Below are 18,227 nucleotides of genomic sequence, written 5' to 3'. Positions count from 1 at the left end.
CTCGCCTGTCATGTCACAAAATGGTTTGTTTAAGTCTGTAGTTGAACACCGAGAGTCCGACCAGTCTTGATCTCCTCTAGACTGTAAGCTCGTCTGGGCAAGGATCTCATCTACCTATTGTTCCGGTGACATTTTATAAATGTCGCATTTATTGTTTAATTACCCCTTTTATAATATTGGAAAACACTGTAGAATAAGTCAGTGCTTTATAAATACTATTAATAATAAAAATTCTAGGCATTTTCATTCCTGTTCTGTATCTTTTTGTATTATATTTTAATACATGTTACAGGGCAAAGGCCAACTGCTATGGAGTATTGTAAGGTAAGATTTAGCACCTAGACTACTCAGCAGAGGATTACCCTGAGTTTGTATTGATTTTTTAATTTATATTTTTACAATTAGAGCCACCACCATTGTGTTGTAATTGCGTTTTCCGTCGTCGGCAGAAATACTAAGACCAGAATATAAATACGTCTTTTTATATAGTATCTCACGGGTTTATTCTGTAAAATGTGAATTGGGGAACGGACAAGGGATTGCATATTTTTGGTCAAAAGATCTCTAAATTCGACTATTTGTACAGCGCAGCAATTGTAGCCAAAATTGCATGCTCTCTTTTCAGTTCTCTATAATTCTCCGTTTAGGGAATAAGGCATCCAGTCAGGTTAGGAAAATTAGAACGTCAGTATTGTGATCCTCAAAACCTTTTTCACAGGAGATTTTAAATGCAAACATTCTGTAAGACCGTTTTAATCATTGATCCCTAAACCGTAAATGAATGGAAAAAAATATATATATAGATTTGAGAAATAAGAAACCAGAACTCGTGCAAATAGAGATTCTAAAATATACGGCATAATTGTCAGTTACTTGCTGGTTCTGAGTCACGAATATTTTATTTTTAGCATTAATGAATTAAGAGATCATTGGATTTTGTGTTTATGCGCAGCAGACCGGGGACAGCTTGTGGTTTAACTTTCCGCTGCTATATTTGTTGGTTTTCTAAAATGTTAATGAAGGAGTGGGCAGATGAATGATGGCGTCATGTGAGATCCTGACATTGTCCGCGCCACTTTCGAGTTAAACTTTACACCAGTATAATTTTTTACCCTTCGTTGTTTATTTTTTCCTAAATTACTTCCATGTCGGTTCCCCGCAAATAACTATTTAGCGAGCAGGCTTTGTGTCTTTTTCGCTAGTTACTGCGCCGGATCCATTGCTATCCACGACCAAGAATGTGTGCTTCTCTCCCTGCAAGATGAGTGATCTGGTCTGTGAAACACGAGAAGCATTTAATTTGACACTTCCCCGATAAAACCGCAATGCAAGATATTACATTGCCCCAATGAGAACCTTGTGAGGCATCATGGAAAAAGTAGCTCAGACATCTGCAGTATAGCCATTGCCAGAGGCATAACTAGAACCCCCCCCCCCTTGCGCCCCTCCATTTGTATAATATAACACATACAGACACACATTCAGACACACAGAATGACACTTCTACAGATACAAACTCAGACACACACGAACGCACATGCGGATACACAAACACATTCACAGTGGTGTATTTTGGATCTGTGCTGCCCAAGGCATGACAGAACACGGACACCCCCTAATTTACATTTGCCCCACCCCTTCCTGTCAAGACCACACCTCTTCCTGTTAAAGACTAACAAACACTTTGACTGGCAGACACACACTCAGATACACTGACATACACACACTCACTGATTTGACACAATCTGACAGACACACACAATCACAGACACACACTCACTCACAGACACACACTGACAGACACACACAGTAACTCAGACACACAGGCTCCCTCACATACACACACTGACAGACATACACATACTCACAGACACACACTGACAGATATACACACACAGACTCACTGACAGACACACACACACACACACTGACAGACATATACACACACACTCACTGGGGCAGGCCATCACCATTCCATTTAACCCCTTCCTCACTAAAGCAGACTGTCAGAATTCCCTATAAACCCCTTCCTCACTGAAGCAGCCTAAACCCCCACACTCACAGATGATTATTTTCTCTACCTTTAGGAGAGCTGGACGGCCAGTTGAAGTCCTGGCGGGTGGTAAGGGAGTGCTGATTTGTGAGCTGTCCCTGCTCAGCTCCCTCCTTCTCAGCAGACTGATGCCAGAAACCAGAATATGATGCCATATTCCGGCTCCTGGCATCATTCTGCGGTGCGCAAGGGAGCTGACTAGGGAGAGCTCACAAATCGGTGCTTTCTCGTCGCCCGCCTGGAGATCCACTAGCCGCCTGTCCCGAGGCTAACAAGGCTTTGCCTGGGCATTTGTGGGCGGCGTTTTTTGCCGCTTCCTGGAAAGTGCAAATACATCACTGAACATGCAGACAGATACACATATATAGAGACACATGCAGAAAAATGTAGTCACCCTCCTGTTTCCTACCTTTAAGGTGCAGGAGGGTGACTTCCCTTGGGTACAGTGGCTCAGGCTGATGGGAGTCAGAGCTCTTACTCTGACTTTCTCCTCCTCTTCCCCGGCACTCTCCTCCCGCACGGCTGTTAGCTGGGAGGAAGTGATGGCTTCCTCACAGCTCTGACAACATCACTGAGCCCGGTCACGTTGGTAAAGCACCATAGCGCTGACCGGGCCCCAGGAAATTCATTGCCATCGGGTGGCCCCAAGAGCATGGGCCACCCTATGGGCCCCTTCAATGCGACCCCGGCGGTTGTTCTGCACGGCCGGGGCCGCATCACAATGCCAGTGGCGGTTGGGCCCCCTGGAGTGACGGGCCCTTTCGCAGCTGCAACCCCTTGCGACAGCGGTAGTTCCGCCACTGGTCACTGGAGCAAAACGACATGGGAGCTGTAGAGGTTTATCTTAAAGGAACACTATAGGGTCAGACAAACATGTATTCCTAACCCTATAGTGTTAAAACCTCCATCTAGCCCCAGTGCTCCCCCTTGTCCCTTAAATATAGTATAATCTGACCTTTTATTCCAGTCTGCTGCTGCTGGTTCTGCCCCTGATCTGCCTCCTTTGCTGACATCATCAGAAGTGGTGATCTGAGCCAATCACAGTGCTTCCCCATAGGATTGGCTGAGACTGTCAAGGAGGCAGATCAGAGGCAGCCCTGTCCAATCAGCATCTCTTCATAGAGATACATTGAATCAATACATCTCTATGAGGAAAGTTCAGAGTCTCCATGCAGACGGTGGAGACACTGAATGTCAGTCACTGTGTGCAGCACTGCCCCAGGAAGCACCTTTAGCAGCCATCTGAACGTGGCCAGTGGAAGTATCCCAAGGCTGTATATAAACATTGCATTTTTTCTGAAAAGACAGTGTTTACTGCGAAAAGCCTGAAAGGAATGATTATACGCTCTAGAATAAATACAATAAGCTGTAGTTGTTCTGGTGACTATAGTGTCCCTTTAATATGTGAAGTATTGTTCTTCTACGTTTAGTAGACCCTCCCTTCAAGTTTTCAAAAGTCCAGAATGGATTCCAGCTCGAAAGGGGTTAAGCCAACCTTAGGGATCATTATTCAGTGACATTCCTGGTCACATCTTCACAGAGATTTATTTTGCTCTTAAAGCTTTCCTGTTGCTGCTAATGATTGTTGCCCCCAGGCAAATGCTCATTAGCAGATTTCCCTGGAAGGACCCACGAACGAACAAAATCACATTTCCATCTGCGGTTTGTGTGTACGCGATGGATGGAGAGACATTCACCACGTTCCCTTCATAAATTTCTCTAGTGCTTGTGGCAAATGCCTGATGACTCCGAGTGAGTCTTGCCTCGAAGTGACGCGATCTGTTAATAAAACTGAAGCGCACCCACCAGTGACATGGCCGCAATATTTTTAGATGTGGTTGGTATTAAATGGAACTGTCGTAGGTGGGTGTTTTTACACAAACTAATGGCGAACTAAAAGTTAGTGAAGTTAGTGAAGTTAGCAATTTATTACATAATTTAAATGAAATGACTGGCTTTCCTGGCATAATCAGGGCATGTAAATTAGTTCTGAATTACTTCTGAAATGATGCATGCATGGCCACATGTACATGCGCATAAGCACTCACGTGCATGGCACTAAGCCCGTATGTACTCGTCGGCCATTTCTCAGCAGATGCTAAGCCTGCCCAGAGCATCATGGGGCAAAAATGTCTCCCTTGGTCTAGCGGTGCAGTGGAGGTAAGTACCCCACTTTTTACATTTATTTCTGCAGCACTACTTACCTCGGTAAGTGCTCAGTATTGAGTGAATGCGAAAATATTACTTCTAGAGAAATGACAGTTCCATCTTATGCAATTATTAAAATCTGTTTAGGGGTACCAAAAGTACCCCTAAACATACTACACTGGGTACACTACTGCACCCCGTATCATTGGAACAGCAAGCGTTGCACCCCGTGAGGTAATCACACCAATCATTATAAATTGGGCTTTAATGACACGTGACCTTTTAATGCCGCTATTTACAATTCCACATTTTTAAGGCAAGATCGCGAATAACAACAGCATATATTAGAAAATTGTCTGATTAAACTTTTCATGGCTCTCATCTGCTGCGCAGTCCCTTGGTGATAAAAACCGTCAGCGACTGCTTAGAACTGATTGACAGCGTTGTTCCCTGTGCCTATGCCTTTCTTATAACGTTCTTAAAATGAATATTGTTACTTTTTATTGACGGGAATGTGGCCAATATTTCTCAAATCATCATAGATTGTAAGCTCTTTGAACAGGGCCTTCTTCACCTATCCCCCTTCCTATAATTGTAAAGCGCTGTGGAATATGTTGGAGTTTATAAATACTAATAATAATATTTGGCTTCGCTACCTAGTTTACTACATTGTTAATGCTGTGAGGCAGCTAAAATAAAACACAGGTCTTATTAACTAAATATTCAGCAATTCTCGAAACACGTAGCAGATCTCAGCACCGAAAGGTTTGGAATCCAAAATCCGTTCTGTTATAATTAGATGCTAAGCAATTGTTTTGTCTTTCTGTTAAAAATTCAGTTTGACATTTCGGGAAGGAGTCATGTGATTTCTCAAAATGCAGAATCTCTACAAATTCAGCTTATTTACATTGATCTACAGATTTATAAGATTTAAAATACAGCATGGAATGTCAGTTGGCGTACACGTTCTCCATAACTCATTTTTATACTTTACAGTTCGTTTGCTGTAGTCAAAAAATATTCTGTATATATTTGTATTTTATATGTCAGAACTTTTTACAGCTTTGTGAACAAGTTTTAAAAATGGTGCAATATTCTGGTGCTACAGACGTATTCACTAAACAGAGAATTCTGGCATTTAAAAGGTAGCTGGATATTTTAGGCTCCAATGCAGCTGCCCTAAGATTAAAAAAACTCCACCCCTAAAAAAAATTTAAAAATCAAGTAATAGAAAAGATAGAAAAGATTTCAGCCTCTCATAGGTCTCATACGAATATGAAATATTGTTCTGAGATATGCACCAAAGTTTTAAGCTACTAGAATATCACTGTAGTTATACTGACAATATTTTTAATTGCTTTTTTTGTGGGTTTTTGGTTCTAGGGCTCAGAGACTCCTCCGGAATTCGCCTGCACTACACGCCATCCTTGCGGAAGTTTGATGCGGGCATCATAGAGCTGGGTTTGGTCTACACTCCACTTATGGCCATCCCACCACTCCAGAAACAGTTTGTACTGAGCGGTTACTGTACGGACAAGTGCACCAACAAGGTGAGTGCAAGTCAAAGCCTCGTTTAACTTTACGGGACTAAGTGTCGGAAGATGCTAAGGCTAGCAGAATAACATTACATTAGGGGAACAGAACATTGAGCCAAAGAACGAACTCAGATTTCACTACAGAAATGTTCAAAGAATATGCCTTGAAGTGTGTAATACTGACACAGACTGATTTGTAAACACATTTATTTTAGCTTTAAAAAAATCCATTGCTTTGAGATTTGTGATTGGCCAGGGCTATGTTATTCACTCAGACTCACGAACAGGGTGGAACTCTTAGAAAAGAGAGACACTATGATAGAAAAGAGGGAGAAAGAGATCCCAACCCAAGGACTGTCCCCCCTACCTCGGGACACTTGGGTGGTATGGAGTAGTGCTTCATTCAGATATAATGTTAGCTCTATAACATGTTGCGGATAAAGCCGATTCTGTCATTCCATTACATCTAGGATAATGTTTCCTTGCCTTTACACACCTATCCTTGCCAGGCTTCAAAAGTACTTGCGTGTTTATGCATTCTGTGTCTGTCAGGGATTACGTTTGTAGATGATGGCAGTATGTATTCATGGAACATGAGATGCGATAAATGTTTGATGGGTATTCATGGCGGGGTGTCTGCAGTTTGTTTGTTCTTTTTTGATGGATTTGAATTTTCTTATTATGGAGACTGAAAGGTCTCCCTGTAACAATTAATAATGAAGGCTACATTTATGTACCGGAGATTCACAGCATTCGAGAACAAAGGCTCCCACCAAGAAATCTCTGCCTGACAATTAACATCTAAAACAAAGAATGGTCCCATGTTCTTTTTGGGTTTACAAGTGTAAAATCAGCGGTTTTCCTAAAATGATTGCAAGATCTTTAGGGCCACATTCAGGAAATGAAAGAGAACTAGCAAACACGGGTTATGTGCAGAATTTCTCATTTATTCCTTGTTTAAAAAAAAGCCAAAATGCTAAAGTGTAGGAATGTTAAATGTGGTTAATAAAAGACCCCGACTTCTGCAGACCCTCTTTATAAGATGTAACTGTCAATCAACAATCTGATTTACAGAGCATGACTTGACAACAAGATTTCCTAGAGAGGTTTGGCAGAGCAAGATGATATCATAGTATTTTACCAGCGAGAATACACACAGGGTAATTCACTAACGCGAGCAAGTAAATTCCAAATGTAAAGTAATAGCCAAAGTGGAAACATTCTCTAAACCAGCTATACTACCTGTCTGGCTACTTTGGCATTAAATGTGAAATCCACTTTGAATTCTCACTTTATTGAATAGCACTGACAGATGGCTCTTGTTTTCAGCCAAGTCCTACTGCATGGATATTATAATCTTCTAGATCCCAGCACTTGTTTTTTCAATCTCTGAAGGATGAGATGCTGAATTGACTCTGCCGGGAATCAACACTGTGACCCTGAAGTTTGAACAGGTCGATTATTGTAAAAAGGTCATAACAATCACTCTATGTATAGTTCCAGCGAAACTGCAGAGATCAAACAAAAGTGGTGTTTAAATGTGTTGGCACTGATATCATCCTCATTCGGCACTAAATGCAAATTAATTATTTTCTTTGTAATAATAGGAGATTTTCATGTCATGCTATGTTGGGATTTTCACAATTCTTCTGTAAACACTATCTCCATCTCAAAAGGGCTTTAACGTCAAGAGTTACATATTAAGAGAGGATTAAAAAAATATCAACATATTCAACCAGTATAAAATTTATTTTCAAATAAATTAAATGAAACGCCTGGAAGGGCTGAATTGGAGGTTCCACCCCTGTGCACTGTAGACTTGACATGCCTGTCCCCGAGGGGGGGAATCACGCAGAGACCCAAATATGGTTTTGTCTTTCACTTGACACGTTGCGTTCAAGATCTGCTGGAAATTGAGATGAATTATTCACGCGAGCTGCGCTCAGTGTGGTTTTCAGAGGCAGAATCGCTGGTGCAGGGCACCGGTACAGGAAGTTAAATCGTGCCATTGACTTGTTACTAATTTTCCACAATTCTGACACCTGGGGACTGCTGGAGATTTCACCGACTGCCCACTACAGCAAAAACTGCCTACTATGATTTCTGTTTACTAAGGCACAGCCCATGCAGAGGGCGCAATCAGCTGTAATGTCAGGGGAAAGTATTTAACCCCACTCCTTCCAAAAGAAATGTTTCAATTATTATCACAAACCAAGCATGTGAGCTGACTGTGGGCTAATGTTAGATGGCTCGTTATTACTTTAATTTAAGGACACTTCCTCATTGTGCTACTGAGATACATTGTGCTACTGAGATAAACAGAACATTGCAGTGAAATTGCAAAATTTAGGATAAAATGACCTACCTCCCTGTGACTATGGTTGTCCCAGTATCGGACAACGGTCCATCTGTCAGTATTCTAATCTGAAAGAATAGTTGGATCTTACAGTCCCCCTAGAAAGGTATCCCCAGAAAATTCACTATTCAGCAGTATTTTCATTCACTAATCATGTGCACATTTTATGTCAGTTGTACCCAATTCGTAAATGCTCTCTTATTTGGGTATTTTGCCCTAGAATTTGCAATTATCCACAGTATCTGTTTTACTGGATAAATAATAAACAATGCTTTATAAGGGAGAATTGACTTTAAACTAAAAAAAAAAATGTATAAAATCTAGGTCTGAGATCCTTATGAAACGTTTTAATTTACTCTGTTTTATTCTTCAATCACTTTTTACACTACGTACCTTATAGAATACATTCTTGTAGTCTATAAACACGAACGCCCCTTATCTATTACCGTTACAAGCCATTTACTAGTCTGATGTTCGCTTGTTACCAAAATCTAGATCATGCCATTGCTAACCAGTGCACTGTTTGTGAATTCCATGTGTGATACACTGCACTCATCGTATTGTTTGATTACAACAAAGGTCAGTCTTTGTAAAACTGCGATTAGGATTGGAAATTCCTGGGCCCAATACACCCTCCCTCCTCTCCTCGCATCCCACCTTGCGCTCTCAAGCAGAAACAACATTTAAATGAAGCAGGGATGCATTAATTATTGAGCAGTTCAGAGAAAACATGACTTTCTTCTTTAGCAGGATCCCAACTTATAATTACAGTCAGGTGTTTAAAACACTGCAGTTGCGTTCGTCACCTAAATAAATATGTCTTTAACAAACAAGTCTTTAACAAACAAATTTCATTCTTTGTTGTTCAATGAGCGTCTCCTCCAAAAAACAAGTGGGTTATTTAAAAAGGAATCCAAGCTGCAACAAAATGTCCCAAAGAACATGACTTGAATGGATAAATAAGCTATTGGCAGCTGTGTTATAGCTAGATATGGATATAATTTTAAAGATAAATATAGATATAATTTTAAGAACTTGAATGTAAGGATTATTTGTAGGCCGATTCAACGCGCCAACTTCTGAAGGCATCTCAATGGTTAGTCCACTTCCTCGCAGACAATAAATGAAAGCAGACTGGTCACCTTCTCAAATCTTCACCTTATTGGCGGTCGCCATCTTACATTTATTTGCATGTTTGCTCCTCCCCATTGTTTTACTCCACCCCTTTGATGGAAGCTGATAGGTCTAGGTCATTTAACGAGGATTGGGGGGAAAAAGGGTGTGGGGTCAGGACTTGGAATATGTAAGAAAAGGCAAAAAAACAGTCATTCAGGGACAATAATTCTAATATCTCAAAGCAATTACCCTGTTTGAAAAAGATATAGTCGGGTTGTGAAAACATTCTGAATGTGAGCGATATCACTTAAATAGTTTATACTCTTCTAATACGTTATAAATTGGGTCGGCTAGGCGGGTTGTGATCCACCAAGCACTAAGAACAAATGGGATGTTGACACCTATAATTGTGCGATATGAGAAACGTGTCCATTAATCCATCCTTCCATTTTGGAAAAAGAAGAAACTGCATAAAAATCTAACAAAAAATCCCACTTTATTTAGGGAAGTCGCTACAAGATTCTATTTTTCCAGGCTCTCTTAGTGCTTATAAATACATATAATTAGTGGAACACACATCTGATGATTCTAGGGGATAAAACAGAATAACATAGTATAATACTGTATAGTTAAAGTGTGTTATAAAAAATAGAGCACTATTACTCACAAGCCCAGAGCCAAATTAGCATATGGCTCTCATGGGGAGCGTAGTGGGACACTTAATAGGATGTCCCCATCCTTCTTGTTGCTCCTTAAATCCTCTAGGTGGTTGCTTGATAAAGATGAGATGTTCAGGTATATTTCAATAAAAAAAAACCTTTATTGGTGGAATAAATAAAAAGTGCAAAATAGCATAAAATGGAAGTTCTAATAGAATTAAGAATATAAAAGTCCTAAAAGTGGTATAAGGGGTTTCCACTTGGTGGTCTGTAGCTATTTTCCGCTACCACACATTTTTTACTATTGTATATTCACCTTTTTACTTCTCTTAGTGCTTGTCCAAGACTGGCCCTGTACGGTAACACATCTTATGTCATTTGTGTCTGTTTCTAGGCTTTTCCCCCTGATGGAATCCGCGTATTTGGCTCCCAGCTTCACACACATTTGACCGGACGGGCGGTGAGCACGATGCTGGTCCGTGAGGGCCGCGAGGTCGAGGTTTTGAATGAAGACAAACATTTCAGTCCTCACTTTCAGGTAGGTGTATATTACGGGCCAACAAAGGCATCCTGGGGCAGTCCGGATACAATGTTACTGTCGCTGGAACGCCTGTTAAGCTGGCTTTCATTAAACTTGTCCGATAACCCTTTTTCTCATAATGTTTAATTACATTTTGAATCTTACTGAATATAGCCTATGTGATTAGAAACTGGTAATAAAGAATAAATTCTTCATTAACTGGTACTTACTGGTTTCTTTTACCACCTTTAGGAAATCCGTATGTTAAAGAAAATGGTCCACGTTTTGCCTGTAAGTAAAGTTTTTCTAATGACGTAATTATATTCTTTTTTAGCATATCTGGAATCCTGCATGGCTTCGTATTGCCGTCTATACACTAATTATCAATTACATCATTTATTATTTTAAGAAGAAAGTAGTGATTTTATTACAGGGGGGTGTGAAGTTGAGAGAGGATGTGGGGGCAAGCCACTGTGGGTAGGGGTTTGCATGAATCGGGCAGGTCTGCCCACTCAGTGCCCATTGTTCAAGGCCCCGAGTGAACTCAGCACTGTGCAGCTCTCGCACATCAAGCAGTGCTGATTGGGGGCGTTATTCTGGAACAAATCTGGAAACCTCAATTAGCCTTCCAAAACCAAGGCTGTCCTGCCTACCTTCAGACTATTGATAGGTATTCTAAAATAGATTTAAAAACACAAAATATATATATTTTTAAAATAACCTATTTACGTGACAGAGGGAGATGGGGATCATCCACTGGGTGGGAGGGAGGAGAGGGCTAGCTACTCACAAGGAGAATATTTTCACATCGGTTGCCAGCGTGGGGTTAAATATAATCCGCAAATGACAAATAAAATTCAGAATGATATCGACGTGTAAATAACAAAGATTGCTTAATAACCTAAACAGTGAATTTGGCTGAACTAATAACCAGATTTTAAAATGTAGGTCAAAATAGCTTATCTGTAAAAACTAGGTAAAAGAACTAATTTTTCAATGGTCAAGTTGAAACGATTCACTGTTTAGTAAATAAAGCTTATTGTCTAGAAATGGCTGAAGTTAACACAGTTATTGCTCACCAACATCTCCGATCAATATGAATTTAAAGCGAAAGATTAGCGGATCAGAGGTCAGCATGGCAATATGACCCCTGCGTCCCATCGCAAGCAATCTCTTTGTATTAAACCATCAATATGAGAAAGACGGGGAAACCCTGAGATTCCGCCGGGGAAACAAACAAACCACTAATATGTTTAATATTAAATTATATGAAAGGAAATTGAATGAAATATCCAATAAGACGATCCGATGCATTATTCATTACTCTCACTTTTATTAAAGTGGCATTTTGTGTCCACTTCCTCCTCTTTAATAAACACATTACAGCATACCTCCCAACAGTCCTGGATCTGGAGGGGCAGTCACGATCAAGCTAGCTGAACTGGGAGCATCGCTGACTTGGCCTCTTTCTGGTAACTAAACCCCCCTGGAGGCCAGAAATGTGCTAACATGGGCTAGCACCAAATGATAGTCGCATCTGCTGCTAGATGTTCTCATTGGTTAGCAGATTATTCTGTATTTAACCCTTTTGTATTTATTGACGTTATTAATGGTTTTTAAGCTGTCCCAATGCAATAACGCTTAATATCCTAAAGCAAGAAAGTACTCTCTCCTTTTAAATAACTGGGTAGCAGCGTTAAAGTGACGATCAACAATCTGCCGCTGTCAGGATAGGATTAATCTGGTGATGGTTAGTAACACCGTATAGTCAGCCGCTGTCAGGATTGGGTTAATTTGGCGATGGTTAGTAACACTGTGTAGTCAGCCGCTGTCAGGATAGGGTTAATTTGGTGATGTTAGTAACACCGTATAGTCAGCCGCTGTCAGGATTGGGTTAATTTCGTGATGGTTAGTAACACCGTATAGTCAGCCGCTGTCAGGACAGGGTTAATTTGGCAATGGTTAGTAGCACCGTATAGTTAGCCGCTGTCAGGATTGGGTTAATTTTGTGATGGTTAGTACCACCGTATAGTCAGCCGCTGTCAGGACGGAGTTAATTTGGTGATGGTTAGTAACACCGTATAGTCAGTCGCTGTCAGGATAGGATTAATCTGGTGATGGTTAGTAGCACCGTATAGTTAGCCGCTGTCAGAACGGGGTTAATCTTGTCATGGTTAGTAACACTGTAAAAGTCAGCCGCTGTCAGGACCGGGTTAATTTGGTGATGGTTAGTAGCACCATATAGTCAGCCGCTGTCAGGATTGGGTTAATTTGGTGATGGTTAGTAACACCGTATAGTCAGTCGCTGTCAGGACAGGGTTAATTTGCCGATGGTTAGTAACACCGTATAGTCAGTCGCTGTTAGGACGGGGTTAATTTGGCGATGGTTAGTAACACCGTATAGTCAGTCGCTGTCAGGATAGGATTAATCTGGTGATGGTTAGTAACAACGTATAGTCAGCCGCTGTCAGGATGGGGTTAATTTGGTGATGGTTAGTAGCACCGTATAGTCAGTCGCTGTCCGGATGGGGTTAATTTGGAGATGGTTAGTAGCACCGTATAGTCAGTCGCTGTCCGGATGGGGTTAATTTGGTGATGGTTAGTAGCACTGTATAGTCAGTCGCTGTCAGGATGGGGTTAATTTGGTGATGTTTAGTAGCACTGTATAGTCAGTCAGGATGGGGTTAATTTGGAGATGGTTAGTAACACCGTATAGTCAGTCGCTGTCCGGATGGGGTTAATTTGGAGATGGTTAGTAGCACCGTATAGTCAGTCGCTGTCAGGATGGGGTTAATTTGGTGATGTTTAGTAGCACCGTATAGTCAGTCGCTGTCAGGATTGGGTTAATCTGGTCATGGTTAGTAGCACCGTATAGTCAGCCGCTGTCAGGATTGGGTTAATCTGGTCATGGTTAGTAGCACCGTATAGTCAGTCGCTGTCCGGATGGGGTTAATTTGGTGATGGTTAGTAGCACTGTATAGTCAGTCGCTGTCAGGATGGGGTTAATTTGGTGATGTTTAGTAGCACTGTATAGTCAGTCAGGATGGGGTTAATTTGGAGATGGTTAGTAACACCGTATAGTCAGTCGCTGTCCGGATGGGGTTAATTTGGAGATGGTTAGTAGCACCGTATAGTCAGTCGCTGTCAGGATGGGGTTAATTTGGTGATGTTTAGTAGCACCGTATAGTCAGTCGCTGTCAGGATTGGGTTAATCTGGTCATGGTTAGTAGCACCGTATAGTCAGCCGCTGTCAGGATTGGGTTCATTTGGTGATGGTTAGTAACACCGTATAATTAGCCGCTGTCAGGATTGGGTTAATTTGGTGATGGTTAGTAGCACTGTATGGTCAGTCAGGATGGGGTTAATCTGGTGATAGCCAGTAGGGCCATACAATATGCCGTGGTTAGCCAACCTCCCGCCATAATGGAATAATGTTTAACTGCTCGGCTTCCTGAGGGTCTGAGAATGAGAGCGTCACTCTGGCAGAGATCTAAAACTCTTTAAATCTGGTCCTTTATCCCGCAGGGCGATGTGCTGATTACAAGCTGCTCTTACAACACTGAAGATAGAAGGAGCGCTACGGTGGTAAGTGTGCACTCAGTGCCCCTACAGGGGGCGATACCAGCGATGGGGTTTAATACTGCATTATGTAGCCTCTGTCTTGCAGCCAGGTATCTCTGAGTCCTGTATCAATCAACCACTGGGCTCACGGCAAAGGCCATGACATAGGCACTGTCGTTATTCGGCAGGTGTTAGTTTAAAATTACCTTAATAAGACTCGGACACCAGTTATTCTGTTGGAGTATAACGTCCACAGCTTTATTAACTTTCAAACAAATTAACAAATTTAGGGTCATTGTCATTTCTGACATTTTGTTACTATCCCCCCATACAATACCCCTGACAATGACCCTAGCACTTAAACAATAAATAACATTTCAATAACATTTAACTTATAACACACGGCCTACCAAAGAGGCCCCAACCAAACGTAACTGTAGGGGTGTACCCAGACACCCCTACCCCCTAGGTTCGTAGCCACCGAAGAGCTTGAACCTACCAACACTCTTATCCACCTGGCCTACTCCGGCCTAGGCCTTGGCCTATCCACTTCCAATTCCAGCCAACTTCCGACTTTACCATGCCCTGTTCCGCCATAGCACATGCCTTGACCCCTTAAGGACATGCGCGACCCCCACCACACAAAAACAGGGCCCTATCAATACCCTCCTGAAATCCTAGGTTCAGCAAGTCAGTCCCTACATCTGACAAATGAACCCCGTCTCTCCTGAAATAACCGGGCAACATGCCCTCCAACTCCCTGTGTCGGACAACTACTCCCCCCAAACGTCTAATAAATGCTGACATTGCCCTATTCACCTTGCCCCTGCAACGGGCTACCGCATCCAAGTCCCTAGCGTGCCTCCACGCAAATCGGGGGACCATCTCCGACCACACCACTACAACGCCAGGGACCAGCCCTACCAGCCGGTCCATGTCCCTCTTCATCCATCTCACTAACTCCCTCTGAGGGACAAGACCCAAATCATTCCCCCCGCCATGCACCACTACCACATCAGGCTTCGCCCCCCCATACACTTTCCTGAACAAAACACTGCTCAAACCTTGCCAGCTAAATCCCCTAAAACCAAACCATGAGATCGCCACCCGCTCCCGAGGAAAGCCCAGCTGTGTTCCGCTCCTTCTAGCTGCAGCTCTCTTCTGTGCCCAATACACGAACGAATGGCCGATCACCCACACCGTCCAACCTGAAATGAAATAAAAGTTAGTACTTCGTCCTCCAAACCACCGTCACGACACCAACACCACCACGCAAAATACTTAGCTCTCAAAATGTCTTTTTTTTTTTTTTTTTTTTTAACTTGCACCAGCCTGTCCGGCCTCACATACGATCGGAAACGCAAGGATTCCCACCTACCAATCCTTTTTATCCTCTCGTCACCCAGACCTAACCTCGCCGCCTCTGTCGCGGCCCCTATACGGAATGAATGAGTACCAAACTGCAAGGGTTCCAGGCCCATCTTCCCCAGTCCCATCCGGAAGACCCTGGTAAACTGGAAACGTGACAGCGCCGACCCGTCAGCGTGTACGAAAAAACAGCCCTTACCCTCTGGCCGGAGCGCTAAATAATTAGCGCCCCGCAACACCGGGCACACCTTGGACCCCGGAAACCCGTACAATACCACCGTGCAGCCTTTTCCAAAAACGTCAGTTTTTGACTTGCACAATCTGATACTCACCCTGTCAGCGCTGACTACCACGTCTTCCTGCTGCAACCCCCCAACCCCCGCCTTGTTCACACTCACCAGCTCGCCGACTCTAAACGCCCCAAAAAAGGCCCACACAAATGCACCTGCAAATAATTCAACCTCGAAAGGCGAGCGGCATATCGAGGGTAACAGCTCCACTAACTGTTGAAGCATTCCGAAAGACACCGGCCGCCTCGAGTCAGCCGTTTTCTTCCCTCTCCTGAAGCCCTTGATAGCCTGCCGAACCAAGAAATGTTTAGTGACATCTTCCCAACCGTTGAACTTAAATAAAAAAGCCAGAGCTGACATATGCCTGTCGACCATGGCCGGCGAGGCCTGCTTAACAAACAATTGGCAAAGAATCCACAACAAAACATCCAGCCTCCGCACCGCGGAAAGCTCCCCCCCTACCTGAAGCACCGCCTCCTCCCATACTTTCCAGACCTTAACATACGCCGACCAGGTGCTTGGCGCCAGCGACTTCCTTATGTACTCGCCAAGCAGGCCATCCCGAGTTGCCACATGTCGACTGGGCACACCTGCCCCACCTTCGCTGCACCAGGAGCCGCTTCCCAAAAACGTTCCCACTGTAAACGAGATAGAGCATCAGCCACCACATTCTTACACCCCGGAATGTGCCTAGCCTTAAACACAATGTTAGATGACATACAGAGCAAAACCAACCGCCGCAACAATCGCACCACCGGAGGCGAGCTAGCAGACAGGCTATTAATCGCCTGCACTACCGCCATGTTGTCTGAATGAAATGTGACCCTCTTGTTGGCCAGCTCCATGCCCCAGAGTGACACCGCGACCACCACGGGAAACAGTTCCAGAAACGCCAGGTTTCTGATAAGCGGGGATGACAACCACGTGTCCGGCCACCCCTCCGCGCACCATTCTCCCGCCAAATAGGCACCAAAACCAATACTGCCTGACGCATCCGTAAACAACCCTATCGCCTCAGACGACACAGACAGCTCCCTAAAAAACACCGTTCCATTAAAATTGGTCAGAAAATGATCCCACACCTCTAGATCTTCCCTCATGTCGGCGGACACTCTAATATAGTGAGACGGCCGCCGCGCCCCGCTGGTTGCCTGAGCCAACCTCCTACAGAATACCCTCCCCATAGGAATGACCCTACATGCAAAGTTAAGGCTCCCTAGAAGAGATTGCAAGCCCCTTAGCGTAACTTTCCTTGCCCTTGCAGCCGCGCCTACCACCTGTCGTAAATTCTGCAGCTTATCTATTGGCAACCTGCACTCACCGGCACACGAGTCAATCTCCAGACCCAAGAAACAAATGCACGTAGTGGGGCCCACTGTCTTATCCGCAGCTAAAGGCACCCCGAATGCATGCGACACCCACTGCAGAGTCCCTAGCAGCTGACCACACCTACCCGAATCACGAGGGCCGACACATAGGAAATCATCGAGATAGTGCACCACCGATCCCCCCGCCGACTCTTTGCGCACCACCCATTCCAAGAACGTGCTAAACTTCTCGAAATAGGCGCATGACACGGAGCAACCCATAGGCAGGCACAAATCTACAAAGAACCCGTCCTCGAAATGACAACCCAAGAGGTGATGACAATCCGGATGGATGGGGAGCAGCCGAAACGCTGCTTCCACATCCAGCTTCGCCATTAACGCCCCCCGACCCGCTCTCCGTACCAGCTCGACGGCTTTGTCGAATGATGTATAGGAGACCGAGCACAAGTCCGCGTCAATGTCATCATTCACCGAACCCCCTTTCGGGTGCGACAAATGATGAATCATACGGAATTTCCCAGGTTCCTTCTTGGGAACCACACCCAAAGGGGATATCCGCAGATCCGCCAATGGCGGGGCCGCGAACGGGCCCGCAATCCTGCCCAAGGACACTTCTTTCAACAACTTCTCCCCAACCACCCCCGGATGTTCCATTACAGATTTAAGATTCGCGCTAACCCCACTCGGACCTTTTGCCTTGAAGGGGATCCGGAAGCCCTCCGTGAAACCCTTCCATAAAAACTCTGCATCCTGCTGACTATCGTATTGCCTTAGCCAAGGCAACATCACGTCGACCTTCACCGGGGACCGCCCCAGCGGTAGTCGCTGTAGCAGCGGTTCCTGTCGTACCACCCCCTGTGCTACTCTTCCCTTTTTTAAAGCATCTACTGACCCCGTGGCTACCGCCGCAACCGGAACACTCGTGTCTAAACCTACACGAAGCCCCCCATTTACACTGGCCCTCGTTAAACGCCCAGCAAAAACCTTTTTTCGTACCCGCCGACGCAGCGCCCCCAGTGGCCGCGCCGGCTGTCCCCTGAAAGGGAGCAGATTTCTGCGCCATCATCAGCCGCATCCATAGCGGCAGGTCCATCTGGTCCCACCGCATGGATGCATTCGCTGCTAGCCGTTGACGAAATTGTTCATCGTACTTCCACCACGCCAGCCCCCCATATGTCCGGTACGCATCACCTATTCCGTCGAGATAGCAAAATAATTGCGAACAGCAATCCGGTCGCTTTTCGCCGATAACACTGGCCAAAATACAAAATGCCCGCAGCCAATTCCCAAAAG

The 18,227-nt window shown here is 44.1% G+C and overlaps 1 protein-coding gene across 1 annotated transcript in view; it reads left to right on the top strand.

Moving 5' to 3' along the window:
- DBH (dopamine beta-hydroxylase) overlaps positions 1-18,227 on the top strand; it is a 39,424-nt gene that overhangs the window by 12,151 nt on the left and 9,046 nt on the right. The window contains exons 6-9 of the mRNA XM_063431684.1: positions 5,585-5,751; positions 10,262-10,405; positions 10,640-10,678; positions 13,913-13,972. Coding sequence (XP_063287754.1) covers positions 5,585-5,751; positions 10,262-10,405; positions 10,640-10,678; positions 13,913-13,972 — 410 coding nt within the window. The remainder of the gene's footprint in view (positions 1-5,584; positions 5,752-10,261; positions 10,406-10,639; positions 10,679-13,912; positions 13,973-18,227) is intronic.

The sequence above is a fragment of the Pelobates fuscus genome, chromosome 9, assembly GCF_036172605.1.
Source record: "Pelobates fuscus isolate aPelFus1 chromosome 9, aPelFus1.pri, whole genome shotgun sequence".
Taxonomy (NCBI): domain Eukaryota; kingdom Metazoa; phylum Chordata; class Amphibia; order Anura; family Pelobatidae; genus Pelobates; species Pelobates fuscus.
The sequence above is the reverse complement of the archived record's forward strand: the minus strand, read 5'-3'. Positions and strand labels throughout refer to the sequence as shown.